The sequence below is a fragment of the Notamacropus eugenii genome, chromosome 1, assembly GCF_028372415.1.
Source record: "Notamacropus eugenii isolate mMacEug1 chromosome 1, mMacEug1.pri_v2, whole genome shotgun sequence".
Lineage (NCBI taxonomy): Eukaryota > Metazoa > Chordata > Mammalia > Diprotodontia > Macropodidae > Notamacropus > Notamacropus eugenii.
In genome coordinates this window covers 298424579-298451409 of record NC_092872.1, presented here as the reverse complement: position 1 = coordinate 298451409, position 26831 = coordinate 298424579, and the positions used below count along the sequence as shown (strand labels likewise).

Here is a 26831-nt window from a genome sequence, read left to right as displayed (position 1 = left end):
TTGCTATACTGACCATATATCAAGTCACCTGACCCCTCAGACTGGGTCTCGTAGTACATAAAATGGGGCTAACTACCAACTTCAAAGGGTTTAAAAAAGGTGGGGTTTAAGAGTGGGAGAGTGAGGATAAAAGTGAAATTATGCTTTGCAAACCTTAAAGCGCTATATAAATGTCAGGAAGTAGCAGTGGTGGTGGTGGGGGTGGGGGTGTAGTAGAAAGCATGTATTTTCAAACTTGTGAAGCAAAATTATACATAAAGTCTAATTTGAGAATGGAAATTCTCTCTTTTCTGAAAAGTTTTATCATAATCAAAAGTAGCATGCCACTGATCTCTTTGATATTATTACATACTCCACATTTTTCCTTTGTCCAATTCATTTTCTTCTAATCTATTTTCTACAATTTACTAAAGAATAATGCAAGAAGGAGGACAATAACAATGACAAAGAGAAAGAGGAGACTATATATATATTACAATCTACTTATCTTGCAACAAAAGAAATTACTTCATTAGAAGGTAAGCCAGAACTATAAATAAGCCTTTCCTCATGTAAAGCCCTAGTCAGTTTCTAGTTAACTTCTAGCAAATTATTCATTTACACGTGGATTATTATCCTCAATAAATTTCTAAACTCTCACTAACAAGCTTAAGAAGGAAGGAACTTTATTTTTAACTATTTAAAAAAATAATTTCTATTTATTTAACTTCGATGCAATAGTTAGGTAGATATTACCTTATTTGATATAAATAAATCTGTTCATTCAATTTAAAAATGAGAATTTGAATGCAGTTACATAAGAAACTAAGAGGAAAAAAAATCAGAAATTGCTTCCAGGAAAGATTAATTAACTCTCCCTTCCCATTTGACATGAGCCAAAAAGATAGTAAAACCTTGAATGAAAGACTAGAACAGCTCCAACCAATGATTTACATTATTCATCCTACACAGGAATAGAAAAGGCCTCATTAGAGATTATAATAAAGATTTAGAAGGATGGCCAATGTTTTCAAACTGGTCTTCAAGGAATGGCTTTGGTATTTGGTTTGAAGGATTGTGAACTCTAAAAAACTGAACACATCCTTGTTCAAAAAAAAAAAACAGACACAATGTATTGATTGATTTTACTAAACTTTTTTTTGTAACCATTGTTACAAAGGATGGCGCATTGGGTAGGGAGAAGAGAAGAACATATTAGAAATGAAGGTGATTAAAAACAAAATACAGCAGTAAAAATAAGTTCAAAAATGTATCAAAATGATTCAAAAATACAAATAAAAACATTTTGGGAAATCACCCACACCACTGTTCCTCTTCAATAGCTGGAAATAAATTCTAGTTGCTGATAGTTCAGTGCATACATATAACACAAAGAAGTGAAAGAAGAGAAGATTATTTCACATAACAGATTTGCAAGATGCACAGAATTAAGTATCTAAGAACCCTGTAGCACAAAAGAGCACAAAAAACACTGAATAAGGGAAGTATCAAAAAGTGAATCAAAATTCTTACTTACATTTTTAACAATTCTTCATGTGGGGGCACAGAAGATATCTACAAAATAGTTTTAAATTTTATTTTTAAAACAATGCTTTCTGGACGATATTTAGTACCTCATATTTTGCAAGTGCCACACATGCAATTCATTTGTATTTCCAATATTATTAGAATTTTAAAACCATCATTTTTCTAAGGTCAAAATGAGAGGAAACGATTTCCCACTCCAAGATAAAATTAAAACCCATCTTTCTCCCTCACTTGTTTTCTCTAAACCATTTGCTTTAACAATGGAGCTTATAACCTAAATTTATGGAAACTTATTCACAACACCCTCTATCCCAATAATAGAATATTAAATGACAAGAAAAAGGTGAAAGTATAAGAAGGTTTTGTTATGATTAGATAAGATTAGATAAGAAGGTTAAGTTATGATTATTTGATGGTGAAGGAAAACTCCCTAAGGGAGAAGAGGACTGTGATCTGTACTGGTAGACAAAGTGCCCACATGGATGAATGAAGTGATTACTGGACAGTGATCCCCCAACTCAGTGGGGATGAGGACCTGAACTGGGGTGGCAGTTATGTGAGTTGAGAAAAGGGAGGGATGTGAGAAAGGGTGTGGAGGGAGAACCAACAAGAATATGAGGGGTAAGAGAGAGTAAGGAGAGTCATAGATGATTCAAAAATTTGAAACTTGGGTTACTAGCAGGCTGGTAGTACTCTGAACAAAAATAAGAAAGTTTGACACAAGAATGAAGAGAAGCATGAAAAGGTAAACAGCAAAGAGAAGTCATAAGGGACTTATAAAAGTTGAACTGTTTACATTCCTACATGGAAAGACAATATTAGTAACTCTTGAAACTATTCAGTATCTGGGTACTTGGTGGGATTACACACACACACGTACACGCACACACTCATAGAGACAGAGTGCGCAGAGTGAATTGAATAGGATGGGATCACATCTTAAAAAAAAAAAATTAAATCAAGCAGTGAGAGAGAAATATATGGGAGGAGAAAGGGAGAAATGGAATGGGGCAAATTATCTCTCATAAAAGAGGCAAGCAAAAGATTTTTTTTAGTTTGGGGAAAAAGAGGGGAGGTGAGAGAAAAACATGAAGCTTACTCTCATCACATTCCACTAAAGGAAGGAATAAAATGCACACTCATTTTGGTATGAAAACCTATCTTACAATACAGGAAGGTGGGGGATAAGGGGATAAACAGGGTGGGGGGGACGATGGAAGGGAGGGCATGGGGAGGAGAATGCAACCCGAGGTCGACACTCATGGGGAGGGACAGGATCAAAAGAGAGAATAGAAGTAATTGGAAGCAGGATAGGATGGAGGGAAATATAGTTAGTCTTATATAACATGACTATTATGGAAGTCATTTGCAAAACTACACAGATTTGGCCGATATTGAATTGCTTGCCTTCCAAAGGGAGGGGGAGGGGAGGGAGGGAGGAAAAGAAGTTGCAACTCAAAGTTTTAGGAATAACTGTCAAGTACCGTTCTTGCCGCTAGGAAATAAGAAATACAGATAAAGGGGTATAGAAAGTTATTTGGCCCAACAGGACAGAGGAGAGGATGGAGACAAGGGCAGAGAGGAATGATGGAGAAGAGAGCGGAGTGGAGATGGGGGCAATTAGAATGCTTGGTGTTTTGGGGTGGGGGGAGGGGACAAGGGGGGAGAAAATTTGGAGCCCAAAAGTTCTGTGAAAATGAATGTTAAAAGTGAAATAAAAAAAAAAATAAGAAAGTTTGAGGGGAAATATAACCAATTACATATACTGCAGAAAGTAGTGTTTTGAACAATACTTTGAGATAACTGAAGGATAATGTATTCTGAAACTCTCAATGGGCAATTTGTGGAAAGAGTAAAATTAGAGAGTAGTCTGTATAAAAATGGTATTTAAATCTACGGGAGCTGACTATGTCAGCAAGACAGAATCAGTAAAGAATCAAGAAGGCTCAATATAGAGCCGTGGCGTCTGCCCACAGTGAGATGTGCATGATAAGCCAGTAAAGGAGGCTGAGAAGGAATCAGACAGGTATGAAAACCTCTAAATTTTCAACTTTGTAGGTCTATCTTGTACATAGTACTAGCTTACTAGCTCAAGGTATAACTGAAGTCATAGACTTGGAGCCAGGAAATCTAAGTTCGCATGAAAACTCTGGAATTACTTAGCTCTGTGCCAGGGTGTAAATCATTTCCCCTCTCTCAGACTCAGTACGAGTTGTAAAACAGGAATAATCATGTTTGTACTACTTCTCACACAAGGTTGTTATGGGAAAAGCACTTTGTAAACCTTAAAGCCTTATATAAATGTGAAGTATATTTTTTGTCTGTACTGCACATTTTTAACCTCTATACTGTCTTATTCATGCAAAATTTCTCTTCGTCAGTATGTTTGTCAACTTAGAATTTCAGCAAATATTTGCATATTTTTCTCTCTTTTCTATAAGTAGAAGAAAGAATTTCTTAAACATACAGGCTCATATACTGTACCCAAACTATTTTACATAACTTAGTTTCTAAACAAATTCTTCTGACTTTTAAAAACAAGTGATTATACAAGTCAAGAATGATGAGTAAAGAACATTAAAATTACTTAACTTGGCTCTCTTATAGGTTATTATTCAGTCCTGAGGTAGTATAGGTAGTTTTTGTGAGGTCTGCTATTGTTGGAATATTCTTTTAAATTAGTAACTGGGAACTTATTATAATGAAATATTAGTAAATATGTAGTACAATATTCTAATCTACAAATTAAAACACAAATAGAAATTCACTGGATCCATAAATATCAATTAAACAACTAAATGCATTTAGACTTAACAAAACAGTTTAGATGACAGAGACATACCTAAAGAGCAGTTCATATGACAAGACTCAGGAGTACATATGACAGAAAAGATAATGCAGAAGAAAATATCCAAAGGAGGCAAACTGAAAACATAAGGATTGGTTCAGAAGCTAGAAATGCTTATCTTATAGAAGAGAAGAGGGAAGAAAGGAAGTATATTCTATCTTCTTCACTGCCTGCTCTTTCTGATCTTTAAATTGCAGTGTTTCCTGAGGTTTGGGTACTATTCTCTATACACTACTTTAATATAATTCCCTTATCAATTTCATCTGCTTCCATAACTGACCCTATGCAATCTGGCTCCTGACTTCTCATCACAAATGAAACTACTCTTTCCAAAGTTATCAATGATTTCTTAATTATCAACTCTGATGGTCTTTTCTCAGTCCTCATTCTTCTCATCTGCTGTACTCAATTCTGCACACTGTCCTTTTGGATGCTCCCTACTTTCTGGGTTTTCATGGCACTCTTCTGGTTCTTCAACACCTGATATTTCTCTACCTCTTCTGGGAGGCTCATCAACCACCTTATGCTCCCTAACTTTGGGAATTTCTCAAGGTTCTTTCTTGAATCATCCTCTCTCTTGGTAGCCTCATCATTTCCCAAGGGTTTAATGATCATTTCTATACAGATGACTGACAAAAGGCTCAGTCTCTCCTTTGAACTTCAAACTAATCCGAGCTGCATCACCAAATGCCTATTGAGCATTTCAGGATCGATTATATCCTAGAAACATCTAAAATTCAACATATCCCAAGAAAAATATATTAATTTCCCTTCAAAGATTCCCTTCTTCCAAACTTTCCTACTTCTGCACAAGGCAACACCATCCTTTTAGGCTTTCAGGTATATAATTCAACTTCTAACTCACCCTTACTCCATATATCCAGAAAAATGTAGGGAATATTAAGATACCACTGTGCTTATTGTTTATTAATTATGAAAAAGAATGTAACTTGGTAGAATACCACCTTATAGAATCTTTAACAACTAGCTGTCTCTCAACAGTATATCAGTACTATTCCTTATTTCTTAAAGATATAACAATAAAAATAATACTGTTTGCTGATAATATGTAACAGGTAAGGCATAAAATAGGGAGATGTATGCTTGGTAAAAGTATGCACTATTATGATAGAGGAGATCCAGATCAAGGAGGGAGTTCTCTTGGATGGTAAAGTTTTCTAGGTCCTCTTGTTAGAAAATGACATTGTGCTGATTATATCAAGTCCCAAAACACTGAAGACCCTCTTGAATAAGTGCTGTATGCATTCAAAGGAATTTGACTTGTCCGTCCACACAGGAAGGACCAAGTGGTTAAAGGATATCTCCTGCCCATATTTTAACTTGCATTTAGGTAGAAACTCTACAGAATTCATTTAACAGTATGTATGTCTGAGACAGACAGCAGAGAGGGACACAGACTTAAAAAAACAGAAAGAAAGTGGGTTGGAATGCTTTTGGGAAAGCCCTTTTACTGATCCACGAAGCCCATGAACACAAAGGCCTATCTATACTAATATTGCTATATACCAATAAAAATGAAAGACTAATGCCTTCAAGAACTAAAAATCAAACATGATGCAGTGAAACACACTATGGGTATGAGCAGGCTACAATATATTGTTTGTCCCAAAGTAGTTTGAAGGTATCAAAATTCTGAACAACAGAGAAACTCTAAAGAACAGGAGAAAAGGATATCATCAAAGAAATGTATGATAAGTTGGCCAGAGTGCTCCATCCACAAGTGAACGAGGCACCCAGAATTCTGGCTGAACCCTTTGCATTGAGTTTTTAGGAGGACTCAGTTCAAAGCTGCACAGAATTGGGCCAGCATAAATGGATTATGACACATTATCACTGGAGATAGCTATTGAATCATTAAGGAAGCAGATCCATTTAAGTATTTTAAAACTTCCTTCAATCAAAATGAACTTTCCTCTATACTCCCTGAATATGACCTGCAGTATCCCACTTGTGTGCTGGTTTACAATATTTCCTATGACTTAGAAAACCTATCATTCCCCTTTTTTGCCTGTTTAATTCCCAAAAATCTTTTTAAAGTCCCACTCAAATACACAACCTACCCTGAAGACTTCTTCTAACTCCTCCTTCTCTCAGCGGTTAACAACCTTCCCTAGCTTATCCTTGACACAGAACTTTATATTTCATAACTCTATAAAGTATCTATCATGCAATACTTAGTACTACTCAACCAAGCTTGCGTATTATCCCTTTATTAGGATAATTTATGTAAGGCCCATGAGGTCAGTGACCATGTCTTATTTAAACTTTTTATTTCCCCCAAAGTTTAATAAAATGTTCTATACAGAGCAGCTACTAATGTATGTTTCATGAATGAATATGTCAGGATCTCTTTGGGGTACTGAGAAAGAATATTCCTACAAGATGAAAAGGGATGGCATCCAATCTAAAGGGGTTTATGATTTAAGAAGAACATTTAGACAGTATTGTAAGAAAAGGTAAGGAGGAAGAGATCATTAAACTGAGAAGGTATCTTCCCCACAGACATCTGAGCTAGGTCTGGAAGACAGAAAAGGATTTCAAATGGGGATGAGAACATTCACAGCACAGAAAACGGCCTGAGTGACTACACTTAAGAACATCTGGAGAGAAGACAAGTAGTTTGCTGGAAATGTGTAAAGGGACTGGGAATTGTGGTGTATGCCTACAATCACAGCTACTGAAGGCTAAGGTTGGCCTTGAGCTCAGCAGTTCTGAGATGCATTGGGATAGACCAGTGAAATATCTGTTCACATTAAATTCAGCATTAATATGGTAAGCCTCTGAAAGTGAAAGACCACTGGCATGCCTAGGAAGGGGTAAAATGCAACAGATCAAAACATCTATGCCAATCAAGAGTAGGTCCAGGAACCTGATCAAGATAGGGAAACCTGGTCAGGGCTGAGATGGGGGGAACAGAATATGTAAAGGGTATAAATAACAAAGGGAATCATATGGAAGAGGGTTTTAATGACTAAGAAATCAGCTTAAGTTGAGGAATGGCATGATCAAGTCTCTGCATTATGAAGATTATTCTCCATCTATAGGAAGGATAAACTAGAGTGGGAAGCAACTAGAGTCAGGGAGGTTAGTTAGGAGGTAATCATAATCGTACATTCAAAAGGTAGTAAGGGTTTAGTCTAAAGTAGAGATAAATGTGAATGGAGAGAAGGAAATGGATGGAATAGAGAGAAGATGTAGGATCAAGAAGGGCAGCAAATCTTAAAGAAGTTAGATGATTTGTTCAAATCACAATGGTCGACAGGAAGTGGTCGAGCCAGGGATTAAATTGTAGACTTTTGACTCTAAGTTCGGTCTTCTTCCTATTACACTACACCACACAATTTTGTGAAGAGCCAAAGATATCTCTAAAATCTGAAAAATACAATAGCCGATATTTACATAGTACACTTCATGGTTTATGCTCTGTATTAATTATATCATTTGACTTTAACAACTTCAAACTCCAGATTCCTATCTCCAACTTTCTACAAGAAAATGAGACCCAGCCATTACCTAAGGCAGCTTTAACTCAATGCAGAAAACACTTGCTATTCGTTCTAACTATAAATTCACCCACTCTCCTCTATTCAAAAATTCTTCAATGACTTATTATTGTTCACTTATTAAAGGTCATTAGTCTACCAAATAAAACTCTTTCCTGAGAACTCTCACAATATTCCAGATTTAGTTGGTATTACTCTGCACATACTGTATGCTCTGATCAAACTAAACTACTTAATACCCTCAGTTTGTACCTTGTGCTTTCCTTTTCTTGTGTCCTTGCTACCGTTCCCTATGCCTAGAAAATCCTTTCAACTCAACTGCTGAGAACTTGAGTCTTCTATAAAATCTACTCTCACCTTCCCCATCATCTTTGTCCCCTTAATCCTTACCTACTTTGTTTTTACCTCCTCCATATTTATTATTGCATATTATAGTCATTTATGTAATACTGTATCCCCTACTAAATTATAAACTCACTGAGAACAGAGTGTCTTGTCTTTGTACTATCCTATCACTGTATAGTAGGTCTTAATAAATGTTATATGAAGACTGATACGTCAATTCAAAAATCTGAAGGGTTTTCATATAAAGGAGGTATTAGACTTAATCTACATAAAATAACTCACATTTAAACAGCGCTTTACAGTTTACAAAGCACTTTATAAAGTGGAATTAATCGTATTTGCACTATCTACCTTGATATGGAAGTAGTGAGTAAAATGGGGCTTACAGTGGCTAAATATCACATGACTAATAAGGTATTCTGACTCCAAGTCCAGGGATGTCTCCAATAAAACATACTGTGTCTCTCCATGCCATAGTTACAAGAACAAAACTAGGAATATGAGGAAGCTTAAAAGAGCCAAATTTCAGCTCAGTGGAACATGAAATTAATCATTATAAGTGTCCAAAATTAAAATAAGTTGCCTTGTAAAGTAGTGAACTCCTTGTCACTGAAAATATGCAAAGGTCAAATAATTACTTGCCAATTGTTATCAAAGGGATTTCAGACATTAGAGAGATTGCGCAAGATGAATGAACAAAGTTTTACAAACTGTGGTATGTTACCACCCTGGGATAGATACAAAGAAATGAAAAGAGAAAAGGTACTTTTAGTACAACTCATGCATAAATAATCTATGTTTTTTCCATTAAAAAGAAAGTTTAAATCACTATCATCAAAACCCGCACCGACATATAAATTTGCTCCAACAGAAGTAGAGTGTAGAAGGGGATTATACAGTGACCTATTGAGCCTATATTCTCTTTCTGCTTCTGGTAGAGATCATACCATAAGTAGAAAAAGGTCAGCACACTGCTGGAAAGAGGAACAGTGATGGTGTACTCCCAATGACAACCACTGCTTCTCACCAGCCCTACCATGCAGCAAATGGTACTAAACTTACTAATTTCTCTATAGATGGAATGGAGTGGGACCACAAAGAAACAGTCTAGCAATCAGGAATTATGGTGCTGTAGATTCTTAGCCCTCACTAGTGCCAGTATGGCATACACAGTCCTCCCACATATCCTGGAAAGAACAGGGTTCCCAAAGCCAGTTACTGCAGGTTTACCAAGTGAGGCTCTACACAGACCTACCATAGGAGGTAGGACAATAACTCCATGCCTTTTCCCAACCAACCCCTAGCAGGTTTCTTCACAAAGGTTTACAGATTTGATGAGCTTGTCATTGTGTTTTCTTGTCTGCCTTTGAAAGGCAATGTGCTACAATGGAAGGAGAGCTGGAACTGTAGTCAATGAACCAAAATTCCAATACTGACCTGCCCACTGACTACCACTATATTGTTGGACAAGTCATTTAGCCTCTCCTGGCCTCAATTTCCTCAATGTAAAACAAGGAGAGTAGACTAGAAAAATCTTGAAGATCTCTTCTACTCTAAATCTGTGGTGCCATGTTTGTATACCTGGTTATACTACAGCTACAATTTACATTTATTTTTACAAGACTGATATCAGTGTTATAAAAATTGTAGTAACTTTATTTTATCTGACTAAAATAAGCACTAAAAAAATTATTTTCACAGGTCATTTCATGAAATGCACGTGAGAAACAAAACAAATTTTTAAAATAAATACAGGATATCACTCCGTAAAATTTGGAAATGACTAATTTCAAAGGTCCTTTCCAACTTTAAGATTACATAAATGGTAAAAAGATTAAGATATGACAGTACCTGTTGGTAGTTCTGCTGCTGAAGTGCCTCATGTTGACATTTAAACAGTTTATTTTCATCTAGTACATCCTATTAAAATACAGATAATAAACTATTTATTGATTTGTATTAAATTTGCATAAACAGAAATTCATTAATCTAATTTATTATCTTCACCTGTAATAGTTTCGCTTTGTAACAAAGATCTTTCTCTTTTTCTTTTAAAATAGTTTCCATTAATTTCATTTGATCTTCCTTTGTCTTTAAACTAGAAGAAAAAAATTTTAAATCCTTCAATTCTTCTGTCACAAAAAAAGGAATTATAATTAAACTTTAGTATGTCTTAATCTAAAACAGATACAACGTAAGAAATACCCATGGATTTCCTTTCCCAAACATACTGAATATCCTTCAAACTTTTCCTACAACTACCTTCTTTAGTACAACTCTGCACCTGCCTGCCCTAGATCATTCGAACTATCTGTTGAAATTATTGCTACTGTTTGATGCTTCTTAATACTTACAAAAGTAACCATAATGGGTGCTTTTACCTAAGAGGTGTTTCTCAGTCATAAATTCTCTTAACAACTATTCACCATCATTTCATATTATACAAGTAAAACATGAGATGAAAACAACTTTCTAAACAACCTTAGCCATAAATAGCTGATATTAGCGTTCCAAAGTATAAAACGTTTGCACTAGAATTCGATTCTCCCCTAGATACAAGTGCTTGTGAGAACAGAAATCAGGTCTGAGTGCATCTTTTGTACAGTTTACCACCAAAGCACTGGGAACTTGGCAGGGACTCAAGACCAAGTTTAATCCAAAAGACCAGGTTTGATCAGACCAAGATGACAGGATTTTCCTTGGTTGACATCTAAAGGAACATTAAATGCTATTGCCATTCTGTAATAATCATATCCAAAAGGTATATTACTTTCTCTCCTGCCATACAATATGACAACTGACATGTCATTGTCAATATCAATTCTTAATATGCAATTTAATATGCAATCTGTAAAAAAAAAGTCAAATATAAGAATTCAACTTATATTCAAAGTTTCCGGCAGAGATTTTTCAGTCCATTAAAAAAAAAATCAAGAATACATTCCTACACAATTCAAAGATGGTGATCTACATGCTATCTACCCCTCAAATATTTCAAAGTTTTGCTTTATATTGGTATCCATCTATATTGACCTATTGACATAAATATCAACAGATACATACATAGACATAACAACATAAGTAGTCTCATAAATGATGCATGTCAATAAAATGTTATTTAATGCCCTTCTGATGCTTGACAATAAAACTAAAAGGTTTTTTTTAAAAGCTGAACTCATTTTATGTTACCAATATTCAGTGGAATTTAATAAATCTCCTTGAAGATACCAAAAAGAAAGTTTTTGTTACCAAGGTCAAATGATTCAACATTAGAAATTGGCAACACTTTTCTCAGAGAAAATAACATTAGAAAAGAGGCATTTACCATCTGTATTACCATTGTACCCTAAAGACATGGGACGTTTCCATCTGATTTACAGTTGTAACCTTATACATATGTTGGTAGAATATGAGCTTCTTGAGAACAGAAACTGTCTTATTTTTCTATTTCTATCTTCCGTATAGTATGCAAACAGTAAGCACTTAATACTTTATTCACTCATTCAAATTTAAAAAACCAGTATGTGCTAAGCATGCCGAGAACCATACAAGAAAAAGGAAGAAAAGGGAGAAATTCCTGTAGACATTCATAAACTCGCCATGTGACTTTGTTTCACAAAGAATTTCGGTATGCTTACTTGTCCTTGGAAAACAACTTTGCATAACTAAAAAACAAAATTTTTGACTCTGAAAAAAAAATTACCCAACATTCTTTAACTATTTATAGGCAAACTCAGAGAAGCTAAAACATACATTTGGAAGTACTACTACATATGTCTGCAGCTAAATAAATATTTAATACTCACATATTCTCAAGTTCCTGAATTTGTGATGCAGAAGATGCCTAAGAAATAAATTCACATTTTTGTATCATCAAAAAAAATCATTTATTGGAAAGATAAAATTGATGAAATTGAAAGTGAGTACAGATTTACAGATTTCAACATCAATCATGACACATTACAAAAAGGAGATGATCTCATTCAATTACTGAATTTAAGATGCATAATTATCTGTTTCCAGAAGGATTTAATGCAATTGATAGATTAAAACTGTTTAAAGTAGGATACTTAAGAATAAAAGTACAAAATCTACTAGAAGGAGCAGATTCATTCAGTTACAAGAGTTGAGAAGATTTACAACATCTGGTGAATAAACCTGGCTCTAAATTTTCTGGTGACTAAAACAAAACAACAAAAGAAGAAAGTTTTCTGTTAATAGAAAGCATACACCAATCAGAAAATAATTTCCCAGAAATAAACTTAAGCAAGACATATTTACCACTTTGCTCTCCAATTCAATAAACTAAATCCACACACAATACCCAGATGTAGTTAATTCATAACATACCTGTTGTAATTTCTGTTGTGTTATTTCCTGAACATGTGCTTTTAAAGCTGCATTTTCATCTTGAAGGTCCTTAGATATAAAAGCAAAAATAAACGCGGTTGGTATTTTGATTCTCCAACTTCAATATAGCCATGATTACATCAATCTCAATACCTCTCTAATCATGGAAATTGTAAACCATCAAAAACCTTAGGAGATTTTCTTCATGATATAGCCAAGAATTCATGATAGGGTACTCAAGATTTGGGGACTTAATTAAGTTCATCCTTATTCAACAATGACACCAATTCCACACTCAAAATCTTTCTAGCTTGGTAAGAAACCTGCAGAGGTAGCCTGTAGCGATAAGGCTCCTTAAATAGAATAATGAGGCTTCAAAGTAGGACCTGAGTGGAGGATTCTTATTCACACCCCAGAATATGCATGGTATCTTTATTTTGAAACTTCTCACCTGCAACAAATTTCCTCTGTTAATAAGATCTTTTTCTTTCTCTTCTAATACAGCCTTCAAGGTATTCTCCTGTTCTTCCTTCCCTTTTAATCTGTACAATAGATTCACAAAAACTACAGATAAAATGTTCAAACAACTTTTTTTAATGGTAAATGACGAAACACCAAAATCAGTATATATTCCAAGGGCTTAATAATATTTTTGCCAATGAGTACTTCTTCATTCAAAAACATTTCAAAATAAATGCTAAATAAAGTCTGAGATAATTATAAAACTGGCTACTAATGAGATGTTATGGTAGAGATGATATATTTAATTCAAATGCCTTTCCACCCAAACCTCAGTGCAGTTTATTTTTCATACTCTTAAAAGAAGGAAAAGAACGAAAATGACAATAGCAAAGGAAACAATAATGACAAAAATGAAAAAAAAAATTTGCTCTAAAAAATATGTAAAATTTTTATCTGGCAATTACATTTTACAGTGTATACCTGTATATTTTTCCTTCAAAACATCTTTTAAGACATACCATCTACAATACCTTCTATGGACTTTCTTCTTCCTTGATTTCTGTGACACTGCTCTCTCTTGGTTTTCCTTTTATCCATCATACCACTCCTCAATATCCTTTATAGTACCTTCCTGCTTGCACAACCCACTCTGTGGACAACCCCAAAAATTTATCCTGGGCATTCACTTCTGTCTCAACACTGTTCTCAAACCTAATCAAGTTTCCAAGGGTTCAATTACCATCTGTTTATGGATGATTCCCGAATCTCCTAAACTCCAGTCATGTATTACTCAAATGACTTTTAGACATTCCCTCCGTCCCAGGGAGGCACTAAAAGAATTTCAAACTTAACATGTCCAAAACATCTCATATCTCCTCCCAAAACTACAAGCCCACAATCTCTTTCTCAGCCGCCATGTCCAATTTTTTATGTCTTGTCAATCATACCTCCACAATATCTTATATTCATATCTTTCCTGCTACTCATACAGGGTCCACTCTAGTTCAGGTCCTCATCACCTTTTACCTGGACTATTGCAAAAGTCTAACTGTTCTCACTCTGCTGTCTTTTCTACTTCCAATCCATCCTCTATGCGGCTGCAAAACCTAAAATTTGGATCTAACCACACCACAAACTCATGTTGCCAAAAATTCTTCAATGGATCCCTATTGCTTCGAAGATATAAGAATTCTCAGACTGGGACTTAAAAGTCCTCTACGATTTAGTCTCCATCTAGCTTTCCAATTTTATTTCATATTATTCCTCTTCATAGTTTCCTTTCCAGTCAAATTAGGCTACTTGATGTTCCATATATAAGACGTTCTAGCTGTTGTTTCTGTCTTTTTTATAAATAGTTCTCCCCAACTCCAATATCTGGAACAGACTCCTCACTTCTACCCCCTAAGAGCCTTATCTTTTGTCAAAGCACAGCTCACTGCCAGGTCTCACATGAGGTTTTTGCTGTTCACTCCAAGTATGAGCATCCTTTCCCATCTTGAAGTTACTTCATATATACCTTGTATTTACACACCAGTGAACATGTAGTAAAACTGTATCACATCTTCTCTTTCACTCCTTCAAGTGGTAGATCATAAGTTTAAGGTTAGAACAGTTTCATTTTTGATTATGTATACCCAGAGTCTACATACAGCATAGTATGTACTTAATGCATACGTATTTGCTGACTATGGGCCAATAATGTATTTTAAAAATCACCTTTATTTAAAATCATTTTTAATGATTTAGGTATTTAGGTGTCACACATTTTTAAGAAAAATTTTTATAACTGTGGATTTCAGAGAAGTAATACAGTTAAAATATACAGCATAGCTTAATAAAAAAGATAGTCTGGTTTCACCAATAAGCTTCCACCCAGATCTAAAATGAAAATGTTACATTAAAAATAAAATTATCATCAGGATTGGTAATCCTATTACAGTAAGTTTGGAAATGGAGCATAGAATTTGCCTACTAGACAGTAACAGTTCAGCCTGAATACCAACCAAAAAAAACAAAAACAAACCAAAGAAAATTTTGTTACACAAAATTATTTCTTAAATACCAAATTTAAAATGCTTCATGCTGTATGTTCAGTCATCCAGATTTTAGAAATTTTAGAAATTTTCATCATAATGATATCTAATTTAAGCATGCACAATAAAGAAAATTAAGAAAATGGTACTTACAAATTTTGAAGTTCCTGAATTTGAGAAGCAACTAATACCTTTAAAAAAATCATAATCATGGTAAATTATTGATGGATTTAAGATATCTAGCACATTATTAAGCTATGACTGTGATTGGGTGTCCTTTCTGGGTGGAACATTTTCGACAATTCATCCCAGGCAGGGATGTTTCAATTCTCCTTCCCAAACACAGTATTACAGTAATTACTATTATTACAATTAAAGAAGATAACTGACTACAAACAACTCACAATCCTTATTAATAAAAGTATTTAACTTTAAAATATGGTAATTGTGAAAAAGAGAAGATATCCTTAATATTCCCTCTTAATCACACTAGAATTGTTCCCTACCCTACACCTCAAAGTGAAATGAAAAAATTACAAACGATTAATACTAGAAATGAACAGAATGAATGAATCATTTCTTATTTTAAGATTATAGCCCAGAAAGTGACCCAGAAAGAAGAATTATACTTGGTCCAAAGTTGTAAGAAGTATTTTATCAATGAATCAGAACTAATATGTACATTACCTGACTCCCTAAATCAGGACCCTCTTCTAATAAACTATCTCACCAAATAATGACTTCAACATAACCCTCTTTCTTACTACCTTCTCATCCTCTTACTATGACACACAAGACACCAATAATTTCCTTTCTCTCCTTTCCATGGATCATCTCTTCCATACAATCATATCAGTTTTTTCTTCTTCCCATAAAGGCATCCCAGATTAAACCCCATCAATTCCAGGAATCTGAATAATTACTGATACTTCTTTTATGGTATTCTATTGCTTTGCTTTATTTTTTGTTATTGTTTTCCCTTTTTCTTCTACTCAGATTATAAATTACTTGAAGAGGGTGGAGAATCAAGAATCTCTCATAATCTTTCACAAAACTTCTACAGACAAGAGAGAGGAAGCTCAAACTTTGATATGATTATGCTGTATTTTAAAAAGCATGGGAACCACAAAGCGAAATATTTTCACAAAGTCATTTGTAGTCTATCGAGTGAATTAAATAAAAGTAAACTAAATGCTGAAAAATATCTTTGAATTGCCTAAATTTTAGAAGTTGACAAACTAACAGCAAAGCAAAAGAACTCTTCTTTTTATGATTCTTCAATATTTGACTGGTCAAATCTATGAATGTTAATGAAACTAAATTTTCTTGCATAGCAGAAAAAGATCATCAATAATACCACCACCCTAAAAATCTATCATGCTCTGGCTCTGGATTTTTACCTGTTGAGCCTTTTCAAGCTGGATATTTCCTACTTCTTCTTTCAGAGCCTCTATTTCCTGTTTCAAAGCCTTTACAATGACAAAACAGACAAGATTGGACAATGGAAACAGAAAAGTTGACAAAAATGGACTGAGTTTTTTATTAAAAAATGCAATGCAAGGTCAAACAAATGAAAGTTAATGGTGTGAACTGAGGATAGGAAAACAACCACTTCCTACTTAATACCTGAACAGTCTTCTCCTTGTTAGCAACTTTAAGAAGTTCAGCTTCCATGAGTTCTTCTGCAGACTTAATCTTTCCATCCTTTTCACGGATTCTTAAAAAAAAAATAAAAGAATACTAACTAACACACACACACACACACACACACACACACACACACACACACACACACACACAACCCCTCCCAAAACTAGGATCTAGAAGTAGAAGATGCCCATGTCCTCTTCACATCTACAACATCAGCAACAGTTTATCCTTCTAGGGAATAAGAGAAGAAATTTTCCCTCCATCCTTTTCTGTTCCTGGACAAAATGAAAGAATCACTAGCTGAGAGGGGCCTATAATCCTGACCAGAATTTGGTGATGCTGCTTCAAAAGCCCTTAAGAAAGATAACAAATGTTGTCCTTGAAAACTGGTTCCCAATGGCTTTTGTTCCTTAAAACCCTTTCAAGAACAACAAAGACCATGCTATGAACTCCCAGGGTAATTTAAATACAAATAATACTGCTTATAGTGCTATTAAAGAATTTTTAACTAACACCTTATGGACCATTGCCTTGAACTGCTTGAACCATTAAATGGGAACCACTACTCTAGTTTACTGGACAAGAATAATCTGTTCTACCCTACCATCCTTTTAGAGTGCCCAAGTCTGAACAACTTAATGCTCCATTCAAGTAGTCTTCTCATTACCCATTTAATTTCAAGGAATAGTATTATTCTAGATATAAGAATAAGTTTAAATTCTGGTGTCAAACCCAGTATGATAATTTGACCAAATATAGTAACCTATAAAATTATACTAAACTTAAAGCATTAGCCACTGGCTTCATATATATATATGTATATATATATATATATATATATATATATATATATATATATATGTATATATATATATATATCTTCATTAACATCAAGGTTAAATTTGAATATACAATACTATTTTTTCCCAAAATCATAAAAAAGTGCCTTTGCATTAGCAGGCATTCAGATATCTGTGGATTTAAGGAAAATAAGGGAAGTAAGAAAAATCAGTGAGAAACATATTACATTAAAGCATACAAATTACATTATGTATTAATCATGTATATTAATAATATAATATTAATATTACTTACATGTTTTGAAGGTCTTCAACTATGGCTGAAAAAGAAACCTAGAAATGAAGAAATCACAGAAATAAGTACAATAAATTTTCCCCCATATCATGACTGGGTAATAAATGCAAAAAAGTAAATATTCCCATTAAAACCCCCCCAAATGTAATTCTATTTGAAGCAATGTTGTCTATAATTTCAAAGTAACAAAAATGACTCATGAGGTGAATATTATTGTAAGCATTTTATGAGATGAGGAAATTGAGGCTCCAAAACATAAAGGGATTTGCACAAGGCCCCAGGCAGTAAACAGTAAGAGCCAGGTCTTAAATCCAGGGCTCCGGCCATCACAACACAGTCTAGCAAAATTTAAAGACCAGGCTTGTCAGCAAAAAAATGAAATTAATAGAAAATTAACACAAGTTAACCTTCCCTAAAGAGTGAATGAGATGGGGGCAAGAAAGAAAAGGTGGGAAGTTACTTTTGGCATGATTATACAAGTAGCTTCTCTATAATTACTCAGAGTTCTTTTGAATGCTCAAATTATCTAATTACAGGTACTTAAATCAATCTCGCTTCATGCAGATCTAACAATGCTACAAACTTTTTAATCTCCCATTATAATACATGATTTATTAGCAGATATAGACATAAAGAATGAACTTCAAGGAACTTTTATTCAGTTAGAGAAGACAGTGCATGTGCAATTAAAGAACTAGAACATAAATGCATTACAGATCGAAGCATACTATTTTCACTTTATTTTTTTCAGTTGTTTTTTTTTTGTTGTTCTGTTTCTTCTTTCACAATATGACTTATGATACAACCTACATCAAACAGCTTACTGTCTTGAGGAGAAGAAGGAAGTAGGGAGAATATTTGGAACTAAAAAAATTTATTGAAAAATAAATGTCAAAAATTGTTTTAACATGTAATTGGAAAAAAATTTACTATTTAAAACAAATGAACAAAATAAACAGCTCTGAGCCAAGCACACATGCGTGTGCACAGACATATGCACAGAGACACACACCATAAAGGAGTTCAAAGCACTATGATATGGGGCCAGGGCAGGGGGAGAGGGGATTACTATCAACTTTTGGAAGATGCAAGAAAGTTCCCTTCTGGTTTATTTATGCCATTACTCTGTAGGGTTTTCCTACCCCCTTTCAGGCTTCTTTACTGGTTCATATCACATGCCTTGACCTGAGTGTCCCTGAAAACTCTGTCCCTCACCTTCTCACTCTAGACACTCTCCAAAACCTCATCAGATTCCATGGGTTCATTACTTCTATGCAGATGACCCCTGAGTCCTAGTTTCTTTAATTCCAGTCTCTGAATCCCCTCATATAATCAAGAAACATCTTAAATTTCATGTCCCCAAGGCATCTCAGTCTCAAAATATCCAAAAAGAATTTCTTTCTCCCAAAACTCACCCTTCTTTCAAACTTCCCTTATCTTTTGGTAGCACTATCATCCTTCTAGTCACCCAGGTTGACAAATTCAGTATTATCTTCAACTCCTCATACTTCCTATCTAATCAGCTGTCAAGTTTAAGAGTTTCTACCTCTAGACCATCTCTTAAACCAGCCCCTTCTTTATACTCATGCAGTTATCACCTTGCTTCAAGCCCACATATGTATCCCTTTTCACTTGGACAACTGTAATAGCTTCCTAACTGGCCTCCCTTCCTCAAGTCTCTTCCCCTCTCCAATCCTTCCACATAGCTGCTAAAGTGATTTTCCTGAAGACTAACCATGTTATTCTCCTACTCAATAAACCCAAATTATCCCCTACTACCTTCAAGGTCAAATATAAACTTCTGTTTGGCATTTAAAGTCCTTTGCAATGCAGCCATAGCTTTCCTTTCTAACCTTACTTTAAGTTTAACATTACTTCACTTTCTGGATTCTATAATATGGTCAGACGGGTCTTCTTTGTCACACAATATAATCTCTCTCACTTCCAAGCCTTTGAACTGGTTATACTCCATGCTTGGAATGAAAACTCTCCGTAACTCTGTCTTAGAATTCCTTTTTTTCTTTCAAAATTCAGTTCAAACACTACATTCTACATGAAATCTAATGAGACACTTCCCACTACTAATGCCTCACCCATCCATTACTTTATATTTGTTCTACACATCTATACTGGCATCCCAGACAGAACATAAACTCCTTGAGGGCAGGAACTGATTCATTGTGTCTAACACAGTACCTAGCACAGAGCAGTTGATTAATACTTTTTGACTAATAGAGATAACATCTGAACTAGACTAAGAGCAAAGGTAGGAAATAGGGTGGGATGGGAAAAGGGCATAAGAAATAACATGAAGGAAGCTGTAGAGGAGGGAAAGTATGGGAATTGTTCAGTAGATGGAAAAAAATGCAGGAAAATAAGATGACTAATGTGAGAAAAAGCTGAAAAGTAGTACCCAAACTGAAGAAGGACTTACACAGCCAGAATAAGGAGCTCAGTCTTTATTTATTAAACAATAGGAAGTCACTGAAGTTTTCTGAACAATAATGTAACGATATGATCATAACACTAAAAAGGCCAAATTGGTAATAGTACATTAAGAATTACAACACATCTAGGTATAGCCTCCCAAAGCATGTTATGTCTTAAAAGCAATTTTGTCTACTTGTACTAAAAAATTCACCACGATTGCTATTAAGTAACATTTTAGTTGTTTATTTGAACTAAGGGAACTGTTTCTTGGAAATGCCTTTTTGGGGTGGGGGAGATGGGGGCAGTCAAAGAGAAAATACTCCCCCATTGTGATTCACTTGTGAACAAAACTTATCCTACCAAAGCAAATAAGCAACTCATCTGTAATTTGCAGTCTTAGACAGCTGCCTGAGGTACTGAGAGCTTCCTCATACAATTCATGAGTCAGGGGTAGGACTTGAATTCCCATATTTTCTTGGCTTCTTCTATCTACTACACTGCGCAGCTTTTTAAGGATTCAAATTAAAAGCAAAATTTACAGTGTCTTAACAATTTTAATTATTACCTGAGATGTCTGTTGAGCCTTTAGACTTTGAACTTCATTTTTCAAGGATGAATTTTCTGTTCTTAATACCTTTTCAATAAATTATATCAGAAAACAGTTTAAATGCATTATGTCAACACAAGAGCTTATTTTCTTCAAACCTATTTTACAAGCAATATTCTCTCATTCTTCAACTGCTTCTTTTACAGTCTCCATATACCATAACATCTTACCACTTATTTCTGGGTCACCAACAATATTTCTTTTCCTATTCCTGTGCCCACTCCTGGAGTTCAAACAGGAACTTTCTTTTGGTCTTATCGTTCTTCCAATCTCCCTCCCTGCTTACTCCATGACACCATGTTGCCTACCCTTCAACCACTAGGCCATGTGCCTTTGTCCATTCAAACATTTATTTTAATGCTTCCTTTGTTCACTAAGCCTACCTTAATTAAGTTAGGGAAGGCTACCAACAGACATCACAAAATATAACTATAATCCTACTTTTTACTCTAATTTCTCAAAATAATCTAAGAACTATGAACTTTCTTCTTTCAACAAAAAGGAGAATTCTACATTCTACATACTTTTTATCCCACTGAGATTCTACTTGATAATAAATCAGACTTAATATTAAGCTATTCTTACAGATCTAAGTTTCAGTGAAATCAAAATAAGATCAAGTTTCATAAGGCATTCTGAGTGCTCTAAAATGAAAACTTTATAAATCTACAGAAAATCATTTGCACATCACATTGAACCCCTTCACAGTTGGCTATTATGTAAGACAGTGAAATGTCTTTTACCTTTAATTCTTCCTCTTTATTGGCCACCTGTATAAGACCAGTTTCAAGTAGTTCTTCTACAGTCTTTAATTTCTCATCCTTTTCTTGAATACTGAAAATTTAAACATATTTGACATTCTTTACATGCAAGTAAAATTCTTAGTAAGTCTCATTTAGAACACCTATTTTGATCACTATTATTGGTCAAATTTTAAATTCTAGGCTAGTTTTCCCTGCTCATCCAGGATGCTTTTGAGCTGCCTCCCCTATGTCATCAGTTGGAATATACTCAGGACATTCAGTTGTGATAATTCTAAATAAAACAATACCGTTGATCTGGGGAGGATGAGGGGGAGAGAGAAGGATACAGTCCTAAGTCAAGCATTAATGATTTCTGGGGCCTCAAGGACCATTGCTCTCTTCCACTACTGCATACAATAAGTGCAGCATCTAAATTTCTTATGTAGCTAATTGAAGGTCTAAGTACCCTCAAATTTAGGAGAAATGGCTTCTAAGAAAGAAAATCCAAAACTCTTACCTTCTTTCCATTTGCTCCACAACATCTTTATTAGCCTTAAAAGACACAAATAATAGTCATTCTTACTAAATTTATATGAGGCTATAAATGTAAAATGAAGGGGTTGGACTGGATGGCCTTTGAGGTCCCTTCTAGCCCTAGATCTGTGATCCTTCCTAATCAAAACCAAATCTTAAAAGGCTCATTCAGTAAAAATAATAATAATAATAATTTTTAGAAGTTTAATCAGTCAAGAAATCAGGAAAGGAACAATTGGTGTCTTGAGGAGGTAATAACTTTTTGAAATATTATTCTCCAAAATAAAAGGGGATGGAGAAAATAAGAATACATGCAAATGATACACAAAAGCAGGAGAGGAACGCAACAAAGGCCAAAACTATCATCTTCAAGTTATCTCCTACAAGTAGCTAAGAATACAACACAACATCTCTGATGCATTATTTATGTTACCTATCAAAATTCACTAAGATTTCATCATAGAATGACAAAAAGGGTGACAATTCCCAACTTTCGCTGCATTTCTCAAGGTTTCCAATCTAAAGTTTCATCATTTATCATATACAAACTCCTAACTCTCTCCAAGATGTCAAACTGAAAAACCTGGGCTATGAAACCAATTTCAGTGTTAACTTCCCTGTAACTAAATTTGTTCTTTAATCAAATAATAAAATTCCAACTCCAGGGCTATCCGAATGCCCTTCACCAACAATAGGTGAAATACACATTGCTTTTGTGTTACTTCCTTTTTATCCACTTAAATTCGTTTACTACTAAGTATCTATTCTGTACAAGGGATTGTGTTAAAATAAGTGTATTACTATAATATTTCACTGGCTCAAGAGGACTACAAGGTAACATAATACTCTAGTTCCTCACTGAAGAGGTATAGGATCCCTATTAGTGAAAGCCATAACAAGGATACAATGACCAGTACACAAACTTGTGGGCTCGGACATCTACTCAAGAGCAATCGCCTTGATGCCTAAGGTTCTGGACTCAAGCCCAGTAATAAGCAGCAAATCAAAACATTACCTAGACCGTAATGACATATATAAAGATACTCTACTGCTCCTCTTCCCTCTGTTTGATTTCTATAATTATCATGGGTCTTCTCTAGGGTCTTTGTGAGGATCCAGCGAATCGTCTGGCTATCCCCCCGGACTACCCCTAATGTAAGCAACATATAAGATTATTAAACTTCTCTTATAATCATCATGGAGCTCCTGGCCTCTTTCTTTGGTATCTAGTATTTGGCATTTGGAACTGGCCTCATTGTTTGGGCCTGGGGGAGCGGGAGGGAGGCGAATATTCCTGTGCAAGGGAATTAGGGACCCTACAAGGGGTAAGCAGGTGTAAACCAGGAAATAGAGAAACTGCTTTATATGATGTTCTTTAGTCCTCCTAGTAGTTTTGGGAGTGGTGGGGTAGGGGGAGTGTCTATTCTTAATCTGTTTTTTAAATTGTTTAAACAATGAAAATTCCTTATTTCCTAGAATTAGACAACTAAAATCTGCAAATCTATTGACCTTTCTCTATATGACTTCAGAATAACTATGGAAATCACAACATAAAGAAAACCTAATTCAGGGTGGGGAGTCTGCTGCCTCGAGACCACATGTGGCCTTCTAGGTCCTCGGGTGCAGCCTTTTGACTGAGTCCAAGTTTTACAGAAAAAATGCTTTTATTAAGGGAATTGGTTCTGTGAAGTTTGGATTCAGTCAAAGGGCAGCACTTGAGGACCTAGAGGGCCACATGTGGCCTTGAGGCCACACATTCCCCACCCCTGGGATTCACTGTGGACAAATTTGGCAAAGATTGAAAAAATAAAAAAAAAATCCCAATGGTGGACCTCAAGGCAAAATGCCTTCCACACTCAGAGAGAGAAATATGGAAGTCACTCACATAATGTAGCAGATCATGTTTGTGTATGTGTATCTGTTTGTGTATCATGTTCTGATTTGTTATACGGATTCTTTCATTTATCTTAGTCTGACTACATAGCATGACTATAGTGAAAATATACTCAATAGGAAAGTATATGTAGAATCTATACAGAATTGTATGCAGTCGTGGGGAGGGAGGGAGGTAGTGGGGGGGTGGGTGGGGAGGGATAAAATCGCAATTGTATGGCAGTGATTGTTAAACATTAAAAAAATTAAAAAATTAAAAATAAATAAATAAATAAATGAAAATGAAAAAATAAATTTATTTCCCCTATCTCACTACTCAAAAGCTTTGTACCTATACTCTCCTTATGACATATAAGCAAACTACGCCACCTGATGCCTCTTCCTGAACCTGAAGAAACAATATAAGACCATTGTCCTATCTGTTTCAGTAAGTGACACCTTGTCCCCCACGATGAAGATGGAGAGAGATCTGAAGTAGAGTAATTGATTGGACAACCAAACTGTTCCTCTCCCAATAGTCACTTAGAATTCTAAATACCACAAAAGGTTGAAAAAGGGAAAATTATATCACTCTCTTTCACTGGTAGGAGCAAAGATGAATCCAAAGAGTTAATAATGGAAAGATAGGTTCTTTCATCTTCCATGAACCAAAAAAAAAAACGAAACAAAACCTCAATATACATATTGTCAGTCACTTTCCAGAACTATAAAAGAATCTTCAGAAATAGGAAAGAACTTTTAAGAATTGCTTATTCAGCTACAGTTCTGAATAACTGGTTTCAATAAATAAGTTTTCCTCTTTAAAAAATACAATGACGTTAGATTTTAGCTACAGAAAATTCTAAAAATAAGCCCAGTTTGGAAAGCTGCTCCTTTAATCAAATATCTAAAAGTATATAAAATCATTAAAACTAAATTTAGGGTGGACCTGTGTTAACTGTTACAAATAAGGACGTAGAGGGTTAGCTGGGATTAAGAGAATTCACGTAAGCTTATTAGCATGGACCCTAAGGGAGGCCGTCAGTAGACGAGACCAAACTACTAGACAATCTTTGTCTGGGACAAAGATAAGTTTGAAGATTCAGGATTAGTAATTGACTTAGGTTCAATCAACAAGAACATGTTTCAGTGGGAAAAAAAGGCAGGTTAGAGACAATTCTGAAAATTGGAATTCTACTAAGACTTAAGATTCTTGGGTGGCTTGATGAGATACTGTAGTTATGATTTATTTGGGAATGTATGAGAAGTTCACATCTAAGAACATTTGTTGAATTTATGATAAACCATCTTGTCTCCCTCTCACCAGTATGAGAGAGGAATCACAAGGTCTAACATCTATAGTAGCAACAACATATGACATTTACAGAGAGCCTTAAAACACTGCAATGTATTTCTTGTATTACCTTAAACAGGACTCACAACAACCTAGTGAGGTGGACAGTACCCATATTAGCATACTTTTACAAATGAGGAAAGTGATTGGGATAAATTAAATGACATGCCTCATGTCAAAGATTTAATCTAAACCCAAGTCTTTCTGATACTACCACCAAAATTCAATCCACTATTCCCCACTGCATCTCCAACAATACGATCTCCCTGCCTCAAGTCTTTCTTCTTCAGATGGCTAATAATGTAATCTTCCTACAACACAGGTCAAACCACATCATTTACCTACTCAAACTACAATGGCTCCCTATTGCTTAACAAATGAAATAAAACTGTTTTGCCTTTAAAAAAAATAAAATTACCTCTTTTCGGTCTTAACTTAAACACACTCATACACACACACACACACACACACACAGTAGAAGACAAAAAAATTAAAAGAAACTTTAAATCCCCGTTTCATACCACTTTTTCAATTTTCAAGAATTCTATACATTATTTTCAAAACTGTACTATTAGTCTGTGCTTCCTTCTCTATGTCCTTCTAGACTCTCCTGTACATGTAAAAAGTTTCAATGGCCTTCTTTTGGCATCACTATTAATAACCTCTTCCCCCTGACTTCACTACCAATTAAGGATTGGAGGTGGAGAGGATGAGGGAAGAGAAGAATCTTCTAACAAATAAACATAGTCAAGCAAAATGCATAAATGCAGTGACCATGATGAAAAAATGTATGTCAATTTCTGTACTTCCTACATCTATCACCTACCCTTCTGTCAGAAAATGGGTAACACACTTCACCACAGTCTTCTGGAGACGGTCACTGCATCACTCCGAGTTATTAGGTCTTTCAAAGTCGTTATTTCAACAATGTTGCTCTCCTAGTTTAAGTTGTTGTTCTAGCCCTGCTCAAATCATACTGCATCAGTTCATGCTATCCATGATTCAGTGAAATCACCTCTTTAATCATCTTACACTCCAATAGTGTTCCAGTTCATTCATATATGACATTGTTTAGTTATTCTCCAGTTTGTAGTTATTCTCCAGTTGTCTAAGAGGCAACCCAAGGCATTTCCTTAGATTCTAGTTCTTTGCTTTTCTTTTCCTCCCGCTTTCAATTCCTCCTCTTTAGGATCAGGAAATTTGTGTTGCTAGTGACTATCCCCTACTTAGTATTATCCACCTACCTGACTCCCTTTCTATCGTCTGATGTATTTCTATATTAAACTGTTGTGGTATATGAATTCAACCATTCTTTGTTCATTACAAATAAAAATAAAGTATATTTGATACCAGCTTTTCTTACTCATTCCCTACGTTGGTATATTTTTCTCACATACTCTAATTATGAAAACTAGCAGGCCCCACCTCATTTTTCTGCCTTAGACAATGTTATTCCT

General features: G+C 34.9%; 1 protein-coding gene across 10 annotated transcripts in view; it reads right to left on the bottom strand.

Annotated features, from left to right (window-relative positions):
* KTN1 (kinectin 1) overlaps positions 1-26831 on the bottom strand; it is a 134387-nt gene that overhangs the window by 33352 nt on the left and 74204 nt on the right. For all 10 annotated transcript variants that reach the window (XR_011971745.1, XM_072629297.1, XM_072629292.1 and 7 more), the window contains 13 exons: positions 22132-22166; positions 21615-21705; positions 20830-20898; positions 17835-17872; positions 16716-16806; positions 16490-16558; positions 15243-15280; positions 13046-13136; positions 12595-12663; positions 12051-12088; positions 10252-10342; positions 10096-10164; positions 1517-1554 (listed from right to left, as the gene is read on the bottom strand). Coding sequence is in view for 9 of the 10 variants with exons in the window: in XM_072629297.1 (XP_072485398.1) it covers positions 1517-1554; positions 10096-10164; positions 10252-10342; positions 12051-12088; positions 12595-12663; positions 13046-13136; positions 15243-15280; positions 16490-16558; positions 16716-16806; positions 17835-17872; positions 20830-20898; positions 21615-21705; positions 22132-22166 (827 nt within the window). In the remaining variant the exon portion in view is untranslated. The remainder of the gene's footprint in view (positions 1-1516; positions 1555-10095; positions 10165-10251; positions 10343-12050; positions 12089-12594; positions 12664-13045; positions 13137-15242; positions 15281-16489; positions 16559-16715; positions 16807-17834; positions 17873-20829; positions 20899-21614; positions 21706-22131; positions 22167-26831) is intronic.